The sequence below is a fragment of the Aythya marila genome (genome assembly GCF_965140915.1).
Source record: "Aythya marila genome assembly, chromosome: 19".
In the NCBI taxonomy this organism is placed as follows: domain Eukaryota; kingdom Metazoa; phylum Chordata; class Aves; order Anseriformes; family Anatidae; genus Aythya; species Aythya marila.
This window is the reverse complement of record NC_139060.1, coordinates 8,502,218-8,524,115: the sequence shown is the minus strand read 5'-3', so window position 1 is coordinate 8,524,115 and position 21,898 is coordinate 8,502,218. Positions and strand designations below refer to the sequence as shown.

Below are 21,898 nucleotides of genomic sequence, written 5' to 3'. Positions count from 1 at the left end.
TGGCCAAGGTGAAAGGCAGGGGCCATATACTCCTGTGCTTTTTTCCCTCTTGTTGCTTGCATAACTGCAGCCAACCCAGCACAAGGCAGAGAGGCTTTCCTGGAGTTGCAGTTCAGCTACCAACTGGTCCTGCACACACTCCTACCCCTCCAGGTTTAGCAGAGGACAGGGGCTGCTGGTCCGACAGTGGCACATGCCTTATCCTCCATCCGTCCCTGCAGGAGGTGCTGGAAAACAATTGCACGGCTCCAGCCTGGTACTCCCCCTGCATTTTGGAAAATGCAGCCTGCCTGCCCCCATCATGCTAGTCCCATGCTCCTGGCTTCCTGGACTGGCACTTCAAAAGCATAAGTTGTGCCCAGAGGGCTGGCTGGGCCTGGGAGTATCCCTGGCGCCCCAAGGAGTTGGGTCTTACCCATATGTGCTGCTTGCCAGCTCACAGTGCCCACTAAATACCTCTTCCCAGCAAGATGCTGGAAGGGCTGGATGGGCACTTTGTGCTTCTAGCTGGGACTCTGAGCAGTCTTGCTTTGGGGAGCACACATGCTCTGAGACACCGGCCAGCCCATCCCTCAAGGCTGGATGACTTGTTTAGCCAAGCGAACCTTGGCCAACTGCTCCCCAGGCTCCATAAATTGCCTCTCAGCCCTTCTCTTGCCTCCCTGGGAGGGGATAAGTTGTGAAGGAAAGGGGGGAAGTCTCCGTGTAAGCCCAATTGCAGCATTGGGCAAACCGACCTCGGGGGGCTCCTAGCAGGCCTCTGCAGCTCACAGAGCCAAATGGGGCCCAGATCCCTGCCCACTGCAGATGCAGTAATGTCCCTGCCCAAAAAATTCAACGCCTACTACTTTATCTTTTCCCTTTCCAGTATTTCCAGTGAATGAACAGTCTAATTAAAGTCATTCCTTAAGCGCTAAATGGAGCCTGGACCATGTTACAAATAGCAGCAGGTTCCAGACGGGTTTCTATTAATCTAATGCACTTGCTTTATTAACAACAGGAGTGTGTTCAAAGGTTTTATAGAAGTCTAAGGCTTTATTAATTCAACTTGATTAAACTAGATTTCAATTTTACATTTTCTGGTGATTTCCTTTTACTAATTATTCACTTGCAGACCATTTACAAAATGCTTATGTTAGAAAATCTGCTCTAATTAAATAAAAGGAAAACATTTCTGTTTATTAGCATCCTTCTAGCTTTGTATGTGGGAATACTGTCAGCTCTGGCTCCCTTCTGACTCCAGGTTGTGTACTGTTTCAGGACAGAATGTGTGTATTCGTGCAATAATAATATTATGCAAAACTGCTGAGGAGGGATCTTAGAAGAGGAGGTCTCTACCACCTGAAAGCAGAAAGCGCCTTTTTCACTTGTTTTAAACACAGGGCCTATGACACGCTGCATGTCACAACACTAAAGCAGTATAGCAGCACGCTGGGTTTTTACTGATGAAAGCTGGGGGGTTACTGAGAGCCTTGTCAATGCATTTAGGTTATTTTTGACTCAAATATTCAGCTGAAAAGGCGGGATCTTGATCCTGCTCCACAGAGGGGCAGTTCTGCGAAGGGAAAGTTAGGCAAAGAGCAGTGCTGGAGACAGTCGTCCTCCCCTTTCCAGGGCAGCACCCCGTGTACGGGAGGGCAGCATTTTGCCTGTCCCCCTCACACCAAAGCCGGTTACAAGCCGCTGGTGCAGAACCGGGGCTGGAAACCACCTCAGTGGTCCCAGCACCACAAACCGTGCCCGGGCTGGGACACGCCGCGGGGGTCTCCCCTCACAGCGCCCGGCTTGGAGGAGATGTCAGGCACCCAGCTAAGGAGCCCGGTCCCCGTTCGTGTCTCCGTACCGCCACTTTGGCACAAAACCGCGAGTTTTGTGCCTGAAGGAGGACATGGATCCCCTCCAGCCTCGCCTCGCCTCGCCGCGGCGGGAAGCGGGCGGTACCTCAGGCTCCTCAGGGTCCGGCTTGTGGCGCCGCTCTGCTGCCGGCCGCTCCGCGGGACCTCGCCGCCAGTTCTCTCCCCCCTCTCCCCCGACTCATGGCGAACGAAGACGGCCGGGACGAGCTCCCGACAGGGCTGGGAGCCGTGACCGGCCGGGGAGCACCGCGGGCGGGGTGTGGGGACGGGAGGCTCCCGGCTCTCCTCCTCTCCCCGTTCCCTCAGGGTCGCCCGCCGGGAACTCTCCCGGGCTCGCCCGGCCCCCGCGAGAGGGCGCTGGCGGCGCCGCTTCCCGGGAAGGCTGAAGTTTAAAAAAAAAAAAAAAGAAAAAAGAAAGAAAAGTGCCCGTTGCTGGCGGTGCCTCACGGAGCAATGGCGGCGGGGACCCCGCAGGTGAGCGCCGCGGAGGGGCGGCTCAGAGGGGAGCCGGCGTGGCCAGGCTCTCCTGAGGGGATGGGGATCCCCCTCCTCCTTCAGGGCGCTCGCCCCGTGGGGTTGGGGGTCCTCCCTCTGCTTTTTGGGGGGGTCTCCTCCGTTCCCCCGCTGGGAAATCCCGGCTTTGAGCTCCGCTTGGAGCCCCTTGCCCGCTGGGCAGGGTAGGGGGGCAGCGGGGTTTGCCGCCCTCGCGCCCCCTCTGGGGAGGGAGGGTGGGTGGGTGGGAGCCCCTGTAAATGCCCCTCAGATTTGTCCCTAAAAATGGTCGCCTCAGGAAAACGGGGTTCAGGTAAAGCCGGTGCCTGCTCCGAACACCGCGGCCCCTTTTGGAGGTGAAGGGGTGTGTGTGAGGAGGGCGCAGCGAGGCTCCCCGCTGGGTAGGGCATTAATTTTTGGGGTCAGCCCCATGCAACAGGGGAGATGCTAGCCTGCTGGAGGTATTTCAAGCCTAATCTGTGTGAGAAGCAATGGCACAAAGCTTTCGGTGCCATTGCTACAGGCCCGATGAGGGGCTCCCCATCGTGCAGCTGGCCTGGGCTCTTTGCTTAGGAAACCTTGCCTGCCTTGGGGTTGGAAAGGGGACTGGCTCCAGGTGGGATTCCAGCTGCCTTTTTCTAAACCTAGCAGTGGCCTTTTCTCATAAAAAGTGAACGTAGTTCACATGAGGTTGCCCAACATGGCCCTTGTTGCTGCAGCACGAAGTTGCAGTGAAAAAGGGGATTTAAAACATCCCGGCAAATGCGTGTGGGCTGCAGCAGAGACGGCCTCATGACCGCTAGCTCATTAAATCAAACCATAAATCAGTTTTTGTGTCACCCGTGCAGCTCTAAAGGCTGGCTCACCCTGGGCTTTGTGCAGGTGAAGCTCGTTGCCAGGCTGGGTGTAGCAGCCCCAGGGATGGGATCTTTCTGGGCTGCAATCCGGAGGACTGAGTGTAATTTTGGTCCTGCTGCAATCTTTGCTAGTTAGGAAGCAATCTAGATGCTTCAGTAAGGCATGAGACTAGCTGAAGTCCTGGGTGAGTTCTGGCAGCCCTGCTAAAAGTACCAAAAGCAAGTTAATTTAAGCTAGCTTGGGTATTTCTGTGAGCACTGTAAATGTGTTTCTGGATTGTGCTGGAGACATACCCTAAAGGGCTGCGACCTTCTCTGGGAACCCAAGAACAGCTGCAGCCTGGGCTGGGGCAGTATCCTGACACCCCACTGACATTCCTGACTCAGAATGCAAAATGCATCAACCCGAATGCAAATTTGGATCTCTCGTACTCCTCAGTAATAGAATATTTTGTGTTCCTGGTGCAAACAATGCCTTTGTCATGGCACTCCCTGATCTACAGAGGGGAAGAAGGATCCAGTAAAACAGACCATGTTTATATCCTAAATATATTTAGAAAATGAGCATGGTGCATTAACTGGTATTCAGGCTCACTTTTGGCAGAGTGATGTGGAGGAAGATTGACCTGACAACTGCTCAGACTGTACCTGTTCTCTGAATCAATACCTGGGTCTCTGCATTCAGTACCATTTGTCAGCATTAATCTCACACCATTCATTCATTCATTCAATTGCTCTGGGCAGATTGAACGGGTGGATTGCTTACCTCTGTTTGCATAGTTTGGATATAAAATAAATCTGCATGCTTTTTCTGATTATTAAATGAAACTTATACCCAACAAACTCCTTTTAGTTGCTCGTTACAGAATGGATAAAGAGCTTTCTGATTTTCCGACTTAGAGCTGGTAGAGGTTGCCTGTGACTCAGGAACTCCATGATTCAAGTTCTTCCTCACAAAACCTTGGATGTTTTTCAAAGCTCTGGCTTAGTTCCTGGCTTTACTAATTGGGCGAGAACTTCCTGGAATCAGGATGTTAATCTGAACCTTTTTGTTTTGTTACCAATCTGAACAATTCCTATTTTGGCTATCGTGCATCTCTTGCAGACCCAACTTGGTTTTAGGCCAACTTTAAAATAGATTTTTTTTCCTTTTTATTTTTTAATTATTTTGCTGTTAGGCTGAAGTCGTACTGAAAACTGATCAAGGATGTTTGTTTGGGTCTTCAAGCTGCACAATAAAATATACAAATAGTGTGATTGAATAATTGTGTATCTGTGTGCGGGTGGCGTAGGGTTTGGATGTATAGCACACTTTTAAAGTGTAGTAATGTATCCAAATAATACAAAACCAGTGTGGTTTATTTTTGGAAATGTGGTCAACCAGTTAAAGAATGTGAAAGCGAGTCAGGATTCAAATTCTGTCTTTAGTCGCTGACGTGCTGTGTGATCCCAAGCTGGTTAGTGGAGCAGAGTTTGGCTGTGCAGCTGTGTCTTTTAAATTTAAGTGGGGAACATGATGAGTAGTTAATGCTAGCCTATTAATACGTTAATTGCTCTTAATGCCATAAAGCCATTTCTCCTGTTGAAGAGACAAGCATCACTTCCTGTTTGGGTCTGTTTCCTGAGGTCTTAGGCAGCATCCTTGTGGATAAAGCTTTCCCAGCTCCTGTTTTGAGTTCAGTGCTTTTGTGGTCAGTGAGATATGCAGGTGCTGCTACTGCCCGTACTGTGTGTGTGTGTTCAGTCTGTCAACAGAGCACTGCTGTCCAGAGCTGTTGATGAGGCATATTGAGCAAGAACAAGGAGCATTGAAAATGGTATAAAACAAAGCCCTGAGCAAACCTAAATGCTGCTGCTAATGCAACTCAGAATAATCAAAAGTTTAATGTGGTCTTACTGCCTGTAAACCACAGGCGGAACAAAGCTTGAGACAACAGGCTGGTTACCTTTTCAGAAACAGCTGCAAGTTAAGCTTACTCTTTTGCTTGTTCATTTGTAGAAACTCTTGCAAGGGTTACATTTTTCTTCTTTGGGTAGCAGCTCAAAGTTAATTCATGATCATGACATTCCTAAAAATCTTTAACAGGTTTTTTGTTAGATGTCTTTGGAAAGTCAAGTCAACATCAAGGCATATGCAGATAAAAATCTGTATCCACTACATCGTACTAGTAAAAGTTAATCAAGACAAGAGCAAATACTGGCTGGGCTTTGATACTGGAAGAACAAATATTTGTGTAGCCATTAAATAACAAGAAGAAAAGTAAGATTTTGTCTCCACTGTGGTTTAAAACTAAATTATGTCATAGTAAGATCAAAGTTGCCTTCTGTCCTCGGGAATTTAAATCTAGGTGTGGTCATCTTGAAATCTCTGTGAAAAGGTTGGCTTCAGAATTTGTGTGAACCATTTGCTGAATGAAATAAAGAGGTAGAATCTTATGAGGGTATTGTTATATCATAAAAAAAAAAAAAAAAAGATTGAACTGCGTTATCTCTGAAATCCCCTTTCTCAATGCTGCTTGATTGCAGGGCAGCTGTCTCTTGCAGCTAGGCAATGGTGTAAACTTAATGGATCCAAGCTTCCAGCAAAAACTGGAGGGTGAGAAGGAACTACTTCGCCGTGCTATACAAAAAGAACTGAAGATTAAAGAGGGAGCAGAGAACTTGCGTAAAGCGACAACAGACAGAAAGAATCTTGTTCATATAGAGCATGTGCTGAAATCTTCTAACCGGAAATTAGAGCAACTTCATTGGGAACTTCAGGAGCTTAATGCAAGGATTGTCATAACAGACAAAGAGGAGAATAAGACAGGTATGCCATGAATCACGATTGACAGGAAAATTTTGTAGTGCTTCAGTGCTAGTTTAATTACATTTTCTGTTGAGGACTTGCAAGCAGTGGGAATGTTACCTGCTGGTATTCAGCCAATTAAATAATCTGTGCAGTAAAATGTTGGGCACGGGGCAATCAAGGTGAAAGGAGGCAAATGAGAGATCACTGTGGGGAGAAGACCATCTGAGAATGCTGCGCATGGACAATGTTCAGGAGCTGGCTGTAGATGGAATTGAAGAGATTTGAGTAGAGTTTCTGGGCAGTTGAAGGTCCAAGTAGTTTATGGGATGAATAAGTATAAAAGTAGTAGAATCCTTGTTAGGAGCAGTTCACTGATAAATTAAGAAATGCTTATGAGCTTGAGCTTAATTTGAAACAATTTTGCAGTCAGTTTTCTAGGCAAGACCTTGCTACGTGTTGTTTTATAGCCTAACCTTCTTTTTTAGAATCATCCAGTGAAATAAAACAAGAAAGATTAATGATACTGATGATGTTTTATGTACAGATGGGTCTTTATCTCCAGACCCTTGTCTCTGGGAAAGAAACCCAAACCCCATGGCAAGGAAGGTTGAAGCTCTGAAAAAGCAACTACACGTTGAAATGAAAGTCAAGCAAGGAGCTGAGAATATGATCCAAATGTATTCAAGTGCAACATCCAAGGTAAGCAGGAATAAACCATTTGGGAACATGGATTCTTGGAACAAAATCTGTATTTAAAGTCAATACACAAACCCTCTCTGGTAGGTAGTGTGTGAAAGAAATTAATTTGCAAAGCTTGCTTGACTGAACCCTAGCTCTGCATATTTGTTCTCAGCATAGTGACAGCATGTCACAATGCTGCACAGGACAACTAATCATATGATAGTAAGATTTCATAATGAGTCTAATGTGCAGATTTTAGGAGTTTAGCAAAAATTTAAAAGGAATTGGATGGACTGTGTTTCATTTGTCAAGAAATTAAGCTAATCTATAATTACTGGATGGCAGCACAAGGCTTTTCTGGAAGGGCAGTTTATTCTACTTTGGCCGATGATGTAGTTGCCTGTGCCTTTTTGTTAATCATCTGATGATGATCACTATGAGAGGGGAGTTACTACAGCAGCCAGGCTGGCATAGTCTGGCGGGTTTTATCCTGTTGGCAATTTCTACATGGTGAACATGGTCCCTTCCAATCCAAACCATTCTCTGATTCTCGAATGTTGCTTAGTGATACTGATGATGGAGCTGGGAATCATATTGTTTTACCTTAGCCACCTAAACCGTTCTGCAGTCTCAGGGGAAAGTTCTAGCTACCTACAGAGTAGCTTCTGTTATCATTGACAAACAAATGAATACATCTTTGGAAAGAGCTACTTTTTCCTACCCACTACAGGCTCTACTTGCATTCTTTGGTCTAGATGCTTAACTTGGCTAACGCCAGTGTTCACAGTGACTCTAGAGGCAGATGATCTGAGCTGGAGAAAAATATCTTACAGGAAGTAACGAGATAGAAGTGCTATCTCTAGAAAATCTTTTCCAAGCTTGGGAAGGTAGTGAGGACAGTATAAATAGGTACATTAAATCAGTGACTTGAGAAAATAGAGTTAAAAAAAGCATTGGTATTGTTCACTGAGTTGGTGTAATGTTTTGATACCACTAGTTAGTTTAGGATGGTTTCGTATTCATGTCACTTACTGAGCTTGACATAATGATATTTAAAATTCAAAGGATAATTAAAAAAAATCCAAGCTTATTATGAAGCTTAATTCAGTAAGACCAGCACTGTAGAGGGTTGTGCTATTTTGATTTATTCAAAACCTTTGCTCACAAAATACTGCAAGCACAGCTTATCAGTCAGCCACAAGTTTCAGTGACTGCAAGGTTTGGTATTAACTTGCATAACTACAAGGCAGACCCTGTTTTGTAGCAACTCATCTTCTTTTTATCCTTCGGTGTCATAGTCCATCAAAGACTCCTTGACCTGTCCTTTCCCTCTAAAAATGGGGATAATGATCTTGAAGTCTTTGATCCTCAGCAGTGTCTCCTTTACATAACTGCTTATGTAAACTATTTCAGGATCATTTATGACCCTTCTTGCAGGTGCCATCTCACCCTCTATGCTGAACACATCACCATTATCCATTTTTAATGAGCATGGTCCTTTCTCTGCACGTGCTTTCTCTTTGGCAGGAGCGTAAACTGCTGGCTACAGCTCAGCAGATGCTTCAAGACAGTAAGACAAAGATCGAAATAATCCGCATGCAAATTGTGAAGGTATCTCAGTCCGCAGGAGGGATGGAAGATGCAGTGGATCCAGCAGGTAGGGTGTTTTAAGCATGCAGCCCATAAAAGATGTGGCCAGAGCTCCAAGATCCAGATTAGTCAGTTTTCATTCTCACTGTATTTTATCTCCAAAATGGCCAGTGAGGCTGGGGACCACTATCAGTGCTGTGGAGCTGCGCATTGAGGAGCTGAGACATCATCTGCGCATTGAAGCTGCTGTAGCCGAAGGGGCAAAAAATGTGCTGAAGATCCTAGGAGGGAGTCGGGTACAGGATCGCAAGTTTTTAGCTGAGGTAAGCACTTGTTTATGCCTCAACATCAGTGATTTATCACAAATGAGCAGAAATGACCAGGGTTTATGAATCTGGGAAACTCCTGACTGTGAGGACAGACTGTTTGGTGTCACTTTTAGTTCTAGGAGTAATGTTCCTTGCTTTCGTGAAATTCCTTAGGAATGTTGGAAGTGATGCTGTTGGGGTGGTCAGGATGTATAGGAAAATATTCCTTCTTATTCCTTTGTTAGTAAGATGTTATCAGGTCTTTTCTTGAGACCATCTCTGGTAGTTCATAAAGGAATAATAGTACCTGGACTGGTGCTGTTAATTGGGGAGCTTCCGCCTGCTGTCTGTTCTACTTTGCATTGCTAGGCTCAGGGTCGTTTGCAAGAATCCTCTCAGAAGATTGATCTGCTGCGCTTGTCCTTGGAACATCAGCTTAGTGAACTTTCTCCTGATCACCCAAAACGAGCACTGATCAAGCAGGAACTGGTAAATACTTCTTCCCTGGGAGCTCAGCATGGCATTATCCAACCTACTTCAGTCATCAAACCTACAGCCCTTACAGGTACATAAATCCTGCATGGCATGCTTTTGTGGGGAGGATTAAAGAAAAAGAAGTGTTGCATTTCTTCTCATTGTTGTAATGCCTTTTGTTTTACGAACATTTGATTTTCTATGAACAGTACTTACTTCTTCTAGGTCCATAAAAGCTTTCTGATCATATGGATTTGTAGTCTATTAAAATCTATTAAATCTATTTAAACTATTAAATAGGTTGTTGGACTTTATAATCTTTTTAGGACCTTTCCAACTGAACTATTCTATTCTATGCTATTCTATACTGTTCTAACCTGGGGTACATCTAAGATATTAGTCCATTTCCTGAGAAATTCTTGGACTTCTGTGAGGACAGGTTGACTAGAATCACTTCTGGCTTTTACGGAATAACGTTTTTTACCCTCCTGAATTTATCTCTCAGGAACACTGGAAGTGAGACTGATGGGGTGTCAAGATCTATTGGAAAATGTTCCAGGACGTTCCCGAATGGCTGGTTCTTCTCCTGTCCCTGGCAGTCCAAGTGATTTGAAGTCCCTTACCCGAACAAGAGTTGGCCTGGGTATCCCTGGCCGTAGTGTTGCAGGAAAGTACCTGCGGAATGAAGATCTATGTAGTGAGTATAGGGTTCCTCATTTTGTAAGTGGCACTGGGGGCTTGGGGGAATCTCGTCTGGATACAGTGTTAGTCTGATATGAGTTTAATTATGAGAAACCTGGTTTCTTCAAAGATTAGAGAACAAAAAAACCCCAAACTGTTCCTTATAGTTATCTCATGGAAATTATATTTGATTGGGATATTCACCTTCAGCATGAGAGACTGTCTTTAGTTTTATAGCAATATAAAAGATTATAATCCATGTTCTCTCCTTTGTCCAGATGAAGTCCTTGCTGTGCTCAAAGTGGACAATAAAGTGGTTGGCCAAACAAACTGGGGACCAGTTAATAACCAGGCGTGGGACCAGAGCTTTGTCATTGAGTTGGATCGGGTAAGGCTGCCTTAGATTTCCTGAGTTGTATTTGTTTTTCCATTTCACCTTACCTGGTTTGCTCATTTAGCTGCAATTCCATTTAATTCATCTCTGTATTGGCACTGTCCTCATGTGCTTTTATGTACCAGTTGTCTTAGTCTTCCCCCCTAAGGCAGTGCATCTCTGGCAGAGAATCAGCCTGAACAGCATCTGTTGTCCTTTTCTCAGTATCTGAGCAGTTTTATTTCATCTTACCAGCAAAGTGACTTTAATAAGCATTTCTAAAATGGAGAGCGAGGACAGCCACCTCCAAAAGGGTCTGTAGCTGGGAAGATCTGAAAACATCAGAGACAGCGGAGAAACAGAAGGATTAAAGAAGTTTCTTATTCATACTGTCTAGTTGACTGAATTTTACAGCAGAATGTGTGTGTGGCATGACCAGAGCATGGGGCAGTACGTAACTCTTCTGCTTTTTTCTCTCCTCCTCTCACCCCCACCCCCATTCTGCCCAGTCTCGTGAGCTAGAAATTGCTATCTATTGGAGAGACTGGAGAGAACTGTGTGCAGTGAAGTTTTTACGTTTGGATGATTTCCTTGATAACGAACGCCATGGGATGTGCCTCTTGCTTGAACCCCAAGGAATGCTTTTTGCAGAGGTATCAATGTTAGCTTTGTTTCTTTTTCAGAGAATTCTGTCTATGTAGGGTGCCTGCCCTGAAAGCAGTTGTTCAATTCAATATACAAGGAGCAGAAGGAGCAAAAATATAGAAGGGTAGAGTGACTCCTTTCGCATCAATATCACACAACAATAAGGAGCAATGTGATATAATAAGATGTGCACGTGCCATAGCCTCGAGTGTCTTTTCAGCTTCTCCTCCGTAATTATGTGTGTGCGCTGTGAAATCCGTTGTTTTTTTTTTTATTTGCTTTCATTATGAGTCATTGGTGACACTTTAATTAAACATATGGCTTAATGGTCAGGTTTGAATTACACAGACTGTAGAATCACAGATCCAAATTCCCTCTGGGTATACTTATTTTATCATCTTTCTGAGGCTAGTAATAAAGAATTTGAAGTACCATCAATGAAGAGATCATCCAGATAATCCCTTAAAAGCCGCAGTACTTTCTGCTGTGTGTTGTAATGAAAGATTCTGTGGGTTAACTTTCCAACAGTAGGGTCTTCACCTTATGTACCAAAATTTGTCCCCCCTCTTTTTTTTATTTTGTTCTGTTTTTTCCCACCCTATGAATGGCTGTATTATAAACCATTTTTTTTTCCTGTAGCTTTATGAATGAAATACATTTTCTTTGGGATGTGAATTGGTCTTAATCTGGGGAGAGGGGTTCTGCGCTTCAGGTAGCAGAAGATTCCAACATCTAAAACCACAATTGAAATAACAGATGTTTAGAGGGTGAAGCTAGAATAACAAGATGTGGAATCTTGTCTGTGGGAGTGACTCCTAACTTACCAACAAGTTATGAATGGAGAATTTGATGACAGTGCACGTGTGCAAGTTTGTGTTCATAGTGTAAATAAAGCATCTTGACAAATCGCGTTTACTTCTCTGACAGGTGATGTTCTGTAATCCTGTCATTGAGAGAAAGCCAAAACTGCAACGACAGAAACGTATTTTCCCCAAACAGAAAGGTAAGCTGCCAGAGAACTGACTGCTTACTATTTAGGGTGTGTGGGTGAGGGCAGGGGTTTGCACAACTAGTCTTGCATGCTCTTCTATCTCATTAAATTTGTGAGGCACATTACAATGCTTGCTAATTACTGTGTGTGTGTTTTGTGTAGGCTTTATTAGAATGTGAAAGTTTGTTTGATTGCAAAAAGTGTAGCCAGCCTGGCTGCAGCATGATGTGTGATGCTGTGATCTTGTTGTAGTGTTTATCTTCACAGTTACCAGCGTTAGGAAGATGTAATTACTAGCTATTTAACAGATTTCTTAGCAAGATCTAGGACTCAGGCTGTACTAATTTACCCAGCAGTGTCGTTACTGATGAAAGAACAGGTATTGGAAGAAAAACTCTGAATTATACAAGATTGTAGCATGAACAGGCTATTGATTGTCTGTCAAGCTAGAGTTGGCATCTCAGTTTAAGGACTGGAATGACTTGCATACTTTTTTTTGCCTGCATTTTTTTTCCTGTGAAGCTGAATAAGGTAAGATTTTACATACAGAGGACTGTTAGTGAGAATAAATTAGATTTTATGTTTGTGTTCTTTAGAAGGTGGTAAAAAATAATGAAAAAATACCGAATGTTTTACTGTTTTAAAGATATTTTCAGAAGCTTTCTGTTAACAGGCTGAATGATTAAAATGCAGTGTAGAAACAGAAGAAAATCTGGCTTAAAATAAGATCAATTTTTAATATCTTATGCAGCTTCTACTTGGGGATTGTTATGATACTATATGGATCTGAACTTGGGTGAAATAGTTTTTTTTCATCATCGTTAAACTTTATTCCCTGAAAGAAAGTTCATTCTCTGTAGGGTGGACTACATTTTTTGAGTAAGCCCACAGGTGTTTGGGTAAAAATGGTAGTTTAACAAGGGTTTGTAATTCATGCATTGTAATCTCACTGGTGTTTTGACTATGACTCCTCCAGGGAAAGAATTTCTCCGAGCTCCTCAAATGAACATGAATGTTGCTGCATGGGGTCGCCTGATGATGAGCTTCCTCCCTCCGTGTAGTTCAATGAGCACTCTGAGTCCCCCACTTCACGATCCCATTCATACAGACTTCTCTCCAGTTCCCACACAAAATCACGCTGACTCAATAACCAAGCTGAGTAGGTAAGTTGTGTGCTGAGTATTGCTGGATAGTAGTCTGGAGTAAGCATAAAATACACCTTAAAATTCTGTTGCGTCTTACTAAGGTGGAGGAAGATATTGATAAGAAAATTATGTCTGTGAAATTTAATTCAGGATCTTAAGAAAAGACAATGCTGCCAGAAACAATGTGGTTTTGGTACATTGTTCAATACCCTGTGGTTACCTCTGATTTATTGTTAGCAGCTGGACCAATTTTCAAAATTACTGTCCTAACAAGCCGTGTGTTCCAGAGCCAGGGGATCTTCAGTAGCTTTCTTTTCCTCTGCAGTAAGAACTGTGGGCAGAAAAGTGGTCATAAGTAAACACCATAATGCAGAAAAAAAAAATAAAGCAGATTTTCAAATGTTATTTTATATACACAGAAAGATGTACTGGTTCTGCACTGTAAAGGAAAGAAAATTCCACTCATTAAATATCTTCACTGGTACAGTAACTAAACTCTTTGCAAAGTCACAGTACAATTGTTTGGTAAAAAATGTACTCTTCTTTCAAGAGGTTACATATAAACCCCAACCACTAGCATAATGTAACACTCAGAAGTTATATAATTAGGCTTTTAAATATTCTTTAAAAAAAAAAATCTAAATTTTCTAAAATTGTTGGAATTAGTCGTTAGAGAATTAGTCATTCTCTAGAAGAAACTATTCCCACTGATTCACAAGACCTAGAAAAGAAAAAAAACAGTCAACTACTAGTCAAGGGTTGGTTTAAATTCTTGATCACAGTCACTTATTTCTATGTTAAATTAATGTAGCATTAATTTTATAGCATCAGAGAAATGCTGACATGTGAGTCTAACCATTAACAATTTAAGATACTTCACAGACTTGCTGTGTGAATCGAACAGTCTCTTGTCTAGTATATTGGACAGAGCTAAACTTTGCTTACATAGTAAAGGTGATACATTTGTGTCTGTGTCTACTGGTCTGATCTAAACGGTTCTCCTTCAATTGTATCTTACCAATGCAGTGACTTTCCTGTGGCTAAGCTTACCTATGATGATGAAGCACCACCCAAGCCTCCACGCCTTTTTCTCATGGCCAACTCCAAAGAATCAACACCATCTCCTGCAGATTCTCCGGTAATGGTTACCAGAGAAATTAGTTGTACTTCAGGCAGGTGCCTCCTTGTTAGCTGGCTGGTCTCCAAGGGTTGAGAGTCCAGTAAGCTGTTTTGGCACGGTGTCTTTATGAAAGTGTTGCAGCTCTTTTTTAATTATAGGTTGCTTTTCTTGGAGAAACAAAGTGGGAGGTAGGTCAGCATTGGAAGTTCAGGACAGGAATACAAAACAGATGACTCAACAGAAAAGGTAGGGACAAAGGGTCAGCAGGCTTTTAGGACCAGATAAAGTTATTTGTGATTAAAGAAAATGGGCAAAACTAAGAGCTCTCCTTTCCTGAGAGGAAGGAGCAGGATGATTGTACAGGATGATGCTAACAACTTGTGTTCTACCACATCCAACCCTTCTTGGTTGGTTTTGGCAATAGAGGAGACTGTATTCTCTGATCACTGTGGTTCTTTTGGGGACATGAAATGCCTTTATCCTAGAAAGAGATTTTTTTCCCTAAACTTTTTAAAGCCTTTATTTTTAAAGGAATTCATTCTATCCAGGAAATATTTTACAAGGGAATTGTTTTGTGTGGCCACAAACAACTTGTTTTCATGCTGCTTCCCTCTAAGCAGAGGCGATGACCAACTGCAAGCACATGTCATACTGGATCATTACACTGGAGGAAATTTGGATGTGGGTGCTCACATCTGATTTGGTGATTCCAGAGGATAACATACTGCAACTTTCTCTCTGTTCCTAGTGTCTGAAAAGGCTGCATGTTGAGAAGTCTTGCAGCTCTGCTTTAACAGAATTTCCAATCCAGGCATCTCCAAGGTAACTGTGGACAGCATGGGCTGTCTCGGGTCACAGATTAAAGAAGAACTGGGCTGAAATACTTGAGCACACAGGCCAAAATTCTGCTTAAAATATTCTTTGGTTTCTCAGGAGCAGATTCTTAGCGCCAAGTGTGGACAATACCATGAAAAGTCTGCTCTGAACTTTACATGTCCACAGGCAGTGTGATAGCTGACTTCAGTAGAAGTTAAAGTCACTTAACTGTCTTCCAGTGCTTCCTTATGTATGAAATTTTCTGATAAAGTGCATTTAGACATGTCTAAGTAGAATTTTAAGAGAGAAATTTCAGAAACACTTTTGGCATCCCTAGAGCTTATAGTCTGTGGCAGTTTCATATACAACTTGCCTATAAAAAAGGTAAACAATAAGAAATACACCAAAAACAAGGCAAGTTGAAAAAATACTATTGATGAACAAATACTGTCTGAAAAAGCACAAATAAAATCTATCTAAGCTGATCTTTCAGTTCAGATCTTAGAATATTTTCATAACTTCAGCATCACTTTTGTGTGGTTCCATCTTCAAAACTCTAGAGTCAGGATGCAGTCAGATGCTACCTACCTTCTCTCTGAGAAGGCTGAGGAGGGAGTTGACTGCTTCATGGGTGCCTACTGAGACCTTCATTTCACTCACTGGTGGAGTACAGAACATCTGCTGCCTTTTAAAGGTGTTCCTGGATTAAGCCTTTAGTGGAAGGGGTGGTGTTTTTTTTTTTTTTTTTTTTTAATTCTTTCCAAGCATTTCTTCAGTCTGAGTTTCCTTGGTAACACCTTGTAGCGGATATAATGTTCTATAGAATCTCTTTATTTGGTTATGTTGTGTTTTTCCCAGCAACATCTTATGTCTCTTGTCTCTTCTTGTTTCATTTCCAATTCCTGTTTGAGAACTTCTATTCTTATTAAGCCTTTGTCCTAGTGACACGTGATATGTATGTTCATGTCTGATTATCACAATTGCTGTTGAGTCTACTGAAAGGAACGTAGGCAAAATTGAATTTTACTCTCCCAAGAATGGGGATGCAGGCAACTAATCCCGTTATGGGAAACAAGCCTTGGAGAGACAGAATTGTTGCTCCTGTTGCCAGTACAGATGGAAGGCAGAGTACTAGCACTGGGAGCAGTTTTCTTGCCTTACAGTTAGTCACCTGCTCCTTTCTTCAGGGGCAGAACGGCAGCAGCAGGCCTAATTTTCAGGATTCGAGCCTAGGCAAGAAGTAGCTGATGCAGCTGTTCACTTCCCCTTTTGCTGTACAGAGCTGCTTCCCCTAATACAGAAACATGCTCCTTTGTTGTCTTTCTTTAACTTTTGGGTATTGTCTCAGCAATTCTTCTTTGTTTCTCTGTAGAAAAAAGGCAGTTCAGCTTGAGGATTTTCGCTGCATCGCCATGCTGGGACGTGGACACTTTGGGAAGGTAGTGTAGAAGTGCTTGCTCTGTGGAGGGCAGTAGGAATGTGATTGTGAAGATGGGTCTCTGCTTTGGAGTCTCAAATTTTGCAGTACAGAAGATACTTGTTGCACTGCAGATATACAAAACGAACCCAACCCAAATGCACAAACCACTTGTACTCCTGTTAGCAGCCAAAACTCCCGAAGATTTGTGGCTTCAAAGCCTGGAGAAAACCCTCCGTGGAGTGCCAAATCATTTCACAGAGCACATCGTTACCATTCTTTTTGTTATCACTGTGATCACTAGTGGAACAGCTTCATTCCCGTAAGTGTGTGCATAGTTGCTTGCTGTTAGAGCACTGATTTGTTTTTAAAGCACTGGACCAGTTGTGGTAGTACTGCTTCTGAGAAGAACGTAACTTACAGTGACATCATTCTGGGCTGTTGCAGCACAGAGTAGGAAAATGTGCTCCATTTTTGGAATTACTTGAGCTTGATTTTGAGAATGACTGTGTGGAGTGGATGGAAATAGTTTTTGTCAGTGGGAGTCAAAGTAATCCAACAAGAAAATGACATTTGTTTGAAGTACAGCATTTCTGTTGTCTTTCAGGTACTCTTGGCCCAATACAAGGCAACCGGGAAGCTGTATGCAATCAAAGCCTTGAAGAAAAAAGATATTATTAGGAGAGATGAAATTGATAGGTGAGCTTTGTTTAGAGATGGTACTATTGTCACAGCTACTTTATCACACCTGTAATGAACCATTAGTAGGTATGATGTATACCACTCTTGGTGCTGTTAAGGTTGAGTGACCTTAGGGATGGGATAACTAAAAATAAGGAATAAAGAAACTTAGAACAGCACTGCTTTCTAGCTTCTGGTGCAATGATACATACCTGAAGAGCAATCTAAAATTCAAGGTTTGGAAGTATTAAAGATAAATATTGTATTAGCCTAGAAATTAACATTTCTTTTACTTAAGATGTAAAGATTTTATTTTTCATTCTGTCTTTTTCAAAACAGGCTTTTCTGCCAAGTTTTAACACTGACATTTTAATTCTTTAAATCCTGGCAGCTTGAACTGTGAGAAGAGAATATTTGAGGTGGTCAATTCTTCTGATCATCCATTCCTTGTGAACATGTTTGCATGTTTCCAGACACCTCATCATGCTTGTTTTGTGATGGAATATACTCCAGGTGGTGATCTTATGATGCGCATACATGAAGATGTTTTTCCAGAGCATATGGCACGGTGAGTTAGAATTAGTCTAGTTTCCAGGCACTGTAAACGCTTGTCTTGGTTCTTATATATCTTTCCTGACAACTATATCTCTTTTTTAGGTTTTATACAGCGTGTGTAGTCCTGGGGCTCCAATTCCTGCATGAGAAGAAAATTGTTTATAGGTAATGCAGTAAAAATAAACTATAAGATAGTTCAGTAACTTGAAATTTATTTTTCATGTAGCAACATGTTTGGAGCTAACTGTCTTGCTGGGGTTTCTAATCTTTCTGTCTCTATTTTCGCCATCTCTTGTTGCTGTCAGCATGTTCATTGTGCTTACAGTAAAGAAAGTCATCTAAGAGCTATTCATCTGACATGTTGTAGGTGATTCATCCTCTGACATGTCAATATGCTCTGGGGGCACCTGTAACTCACTGTTTTCTTTTTTACTTGGACAGTTGAATAATTTGTCATGCTATTGTGGGATGCTCTTTTCCAGAAAAATAAGCCCCACCCAGCTCTAAGCTACTTTGTGAGCCTTTCATTAAGAGGAAAATGTTAACAAATTGAGGAGAATCTTCCAAATAATACATTGTTATTGTTTAAGCCAAATGTAGACTTTATTCAATGTAGATTTTTATTCTCTTTATAATATCTAGTTTCTGCCTCTTGCGAAAAAGGGTGTTGGCAATCCTTAGACTTCATCCAACATTTTCTCACCCCAACCTCCCCTCTTTCTCCCTGCCCCACCCCCCACCCTGCAGGGACCTGAAATTGGATAATCTGCTTTTAGATGCTGAAGGATTTGTGAAGATTGCAGATTTCGGATTGTGTAAGGAAGGTGAGTGGCTTTGGTGAAGCCGATATTGAACCATCAGAACAAACTTTAGGGTCTGAGCTTTGGTGAGGTGTTCACATATACAAGTACAGAGATGGGTGTATAAAACCTGCATTCATCTCCATTTAAAAAAAAAAAAAAAGTTTCATCTGTCTGACCATGATAAACTTGGAAAGAGTACTTTGCTCTTCTCTCCTCAGGAAAATTATGAGGGACTTTATAATGCACTTTGCTCAAAGGAGCCACGATACAGGATTCTACAAGCTATGTACTTAAGGAAATGAGCAGTGGAATCTGCAGGAATGTTCCTGGGTTGCGTTGTTTATTAAAGCTTTGTCTGTATATCTCTTATTCAGAATTGTTAGGGACTTGAAGTATCAGTACTTTGTCATTGGCATTTACAAGCATTGATGAGAGCCCTTGCACAGTTAACATCAAATTATCAGGTGATAATGTATAGCTTTCAGGAGGTGAGACTTCGTGTGATCTATTTAGAAGTGTGTGCTGAATTTTACAGAAGTATTCTTGTCCTACAGGAATAGGTTTTGGAGACCGCACAAACACCTTCTGTGGTACTCCTGAATTTCTGGCTCCAGAAGTCCTGACAGACATCTCATACACTCGGGCAGTAGACTGGTGGGGATTGGGTGTTCTCATTTATGAAATGCTTGTTGGTGAGGTAAGACCACCTGTCTCTAAGAATCTCACCAAGCAGTCTTGGGGAGAGTAGTACCTGATCACCTGAGATTAAATATTGGTGAAATTATCCAACTATTTATAAATTATTATTTAATAGCATAGTAGTGTGTGTGTATATATATATATTTGTTGTTCATAGTGCTTGCCAAAAAGTAATTAATCTGTACAACTCATCCCTTTTTATTAGCAAGGAACAGGTGCTATGTGCGTTAAATAAACAAAAATGTTACAATTGCAGTCACCATTTCCTGGAGATGATGAAGAAGAAGTCTTTGATAGTATTGTAAATGATGAAGTCCGCTATCCACGATTCCTTTCATCTGAAGCACTTTCTATAATCCGTAAGGTAATGGCTCGAGGGGCGTCTGGGGGTCTGAGGAATTTGTTTTTACTCTAAGTGGATCCAGAGGGACTCTGTTAGGCGCTGATAGTGTCTGTGTGCGTGTAATCTATAGCTGCCTACACAGACTAAGGAAATATTTAAAAATTACGCATACTGTTCCTTTTCTTTACATAAATGCTATCCTTTTGTCTAAGGATGACTAAGCAGGCTTCTTACTGAAGTCTGTTGCTGCTAACTCTGAAATGGAGAAATGTTGATTCAAGGGCAGGAATGTCAGAGTCATTCAGTAAAGATGGCTTGAATCAGTTTTTGAGTGTGACTCAGTAGTTACAGGTGCACAGTTCAGATGAGATGCTACATGTGGTTTATGGTGGGTATCTCACTGATGGTGGCGAGTTGTTTACAAGGAGCTATTCCTGGGCTATTATTAGCAGTTATGACCTTGCTGCAAAGTGAGAATGAGAAGATACTGAGGGGTCGGTCCAGCTCTTTGTTTTTCTCTCGGGAATTTCTGTTCATCTTTTTGTTCCAGTTGTTTAATTTTGAACTGATCTTTCCTGCAGCTTCTTCGGAAATGTCCAGAACGTAGACTGGGAGCAGGGGAAAGAGATGCAGAAGAGATTAAAATTCAGGCCTTTTTTAAGGTAGGAACTCACTGTGTCCCTCCCCTTCAGCTCTTGTGTTTGAGATGAGAGTGGTTTGCTTTCTGCTGGCATTGGGGCAAATTTCCATTAGTTACCCGTGACATCTTAGTGGCAGCTTCTGTTGCACCTCATTGCTCTGTTCAGGTATACATGTTTCAGTTCATGTTGGAAATGACACCTCCCAAGTGTGTTTTCTGGGACCTGTAAGTTTTCAGGTCAGCTTGTTATTTCTGATTGTGCTGTTTCTATCTACAAATAGATCTTCCTTTTGAGCCATCAACAAATACCCCTTCATATATCAAGCTGCAGCAGTAGAAGATGCTGTCTAGTGATGACAGTTACTGCCAGTCAATTTGATGGCACCTGCATTTGCAGAATATACAAGAGCCGAGGAGAAATTGGGGTTAAAGACATGTTTGCTTTGGGTCAGTGGCATATGTCTGTTCTAGGCAAAGGTGTTAGCATTTCTCCTTGCTGTTACCCATCTGCCAGAAGTTACTTATAGCACACAGCTGGCTCTACAATAGAGTAAGCAAAGAACTTTGATGTCAGCAGAAATTGTGGGGAAGTCCACAGATAAACCTTGGCCACAGCAGCACTTTAGTTTTATCCCTCTAAATATAGCTTGAGCTGTAGCTTTGTTCCTTGATGTTCTAAAGAGCAGCCTTAGGCTGTATAGGATCTCTGTACTACCTGGCCTGCACCAGCTATGCTGTTTGCTTTAGCATGTTTTTTTTTCCTTCCTCTTACTTTCATGTTTCATAAATAATCTTAATGTTGATCTAGCCTGTTCACTTCCCTCTCTTACAGGAAATTGATTGGGAAGCTTTGTACGCCAGGACTCTGAAGCCCCCTTTTGTGCCCACTTTAAGAGATCCGACTGACATTAGCAACTTTGATGAAGAGTTTACATCGCAAAAGCCAATTGTGACTCCTCCGGAGGAGGTTGCTTTCCTAACCAATAAGGAGCAGGCTGTCTTCAAGGACTTTGACTTTGTCTCCAAACACCTTTTAGATGTTTGATTCTCATGCTGTAAGAAACTTGAACAAATTGTTAGCATCTCAAGAGGGTGTAGAGAGGACTTGGCATGGGCAACAGAAAAGGCAACAGACTTCATAGCACTGGTAGTACTGAAGTGCCTTGCAAGCTGAGTTACTCTGCTGTGTTTTTTTCAGCCTTGTTCTCTGGAGGGATACTGGATGTGAATTACCCTTAAGGAGTAGTTCATTTTTGACTGGATTTGTCTTCCACTGGCATTGATTATGTATGGAAATGTGGAATTTAAGCTGAACTTAATTTAATGAAACCAAGTCACCTCTGCATCCCAGGTTGCTCTTTAGAAAGAGCCTCACTAAGTAGCACAGATTTTTAAAGTTGCATAATACCAGGCAGGATGGCCACTTCTCACCTGTTTTTTAGAATAGATATGTAGCATTCCTTCTTTGTAATGATTTTATGCCCATTCCTACTCGTAAGTATGTATGCCAAAGAAGGAATGGATTTTAACACAACCAAGATAATGATGTGTGAGTTTGGTAATGATCCAAGTGATACATCTTAAGGTAAAAGAATCTCTTTATAGTTCTTTCAGGATGTGAAATCTTAGCTATTGCTTTTAATAATATAAAGAAGCCACAGCTTTGCACATGCTATTTTTTTGAAAATAAAGATACTTTTCCTCATAATGAATTTTCAGCTTTTCATCTCCTTGGTGTTAGCTGAATGTTTCAGATCAGAGCTAACCATATTAAGCTCAACAGGCACAATTTTATTTTTCTCTGTAAATGTCACATCCAACTAATTGCAGTTAAGTTGTCTTTCTCAATTTTTTTTTATATGTATATCCAGTATTTTTGGGGGATAGCTAAATATTGGTAGAGTTAATATTGGACAATCAGGAAGTTAAGCTGATTTAAT

General features: G+C 42.1%; 1 protein-coding gene across 2 annotated transcripts; it reads left to right on the top strand.

The window, feature by feature from the left end:
- Nucleotides 1-1,947: 1,947 nt before the first annotated feature.
- PKN3 (protein kinase N3) lies at nucleotides 1,948-21,833 on the top strand. Of its 2 annotated transcripts, XM_082775804.1 has the most exons (22): nucleotides 1,948-2,330; nucleotides 5,732-6,014; nucleotides 6,541-6,695; nucleotides 8,205-8,334; nucleotides 8,439-8,590; nucleotides 8,945-9,140; nucleotides 9,555-9,746; nucleotides 10,009-10,118; nucleotides 10,613-10,756; nucleotides 11,676-11,751; nucleotides 12,716-12,902; nucleotides 13,911-14,022; nucleotides 14,753-14,826; nucleotides 16,193-16,259; nucleotides 16,845-16,936; nucleotides 17,310-17,486; nucleotides 17,576-17,638; nucleotides 18,221-18,297; nucleotides 18,831-18,973; nucleotides 19,232-19,339; nucleotides 19,900-19,980; nucleotides 20,791-21,833. In XM_082775804.1, the coding sequence occupies exons 1-22, from the start codon at nucleotides 2,310-2,312 to the stop codon at nucleotides 21,001-21,003; spliced, it is 2,853 nt and encodes a 950-aa protein (XP_082631930.1). In that variant the 5' UTR covers nucleotides 1,948-2,309; the 3' UTR covers nucleotides 21,004-21,833. The 2 variants fall into 2 exon arrangements, 1 of the variants encoding a protein (XP_082631930.1); XR_014318836.1 differs by lacking the exons at nucleotides 18,831-18,973; nucleotides 20,791-21,833 and having other exon boundaries at nucleotides 19,900-19,978.
- The last annotated feature ends 65 nt before the right edge of the window (nucleotides 21,834-21,898 follow it).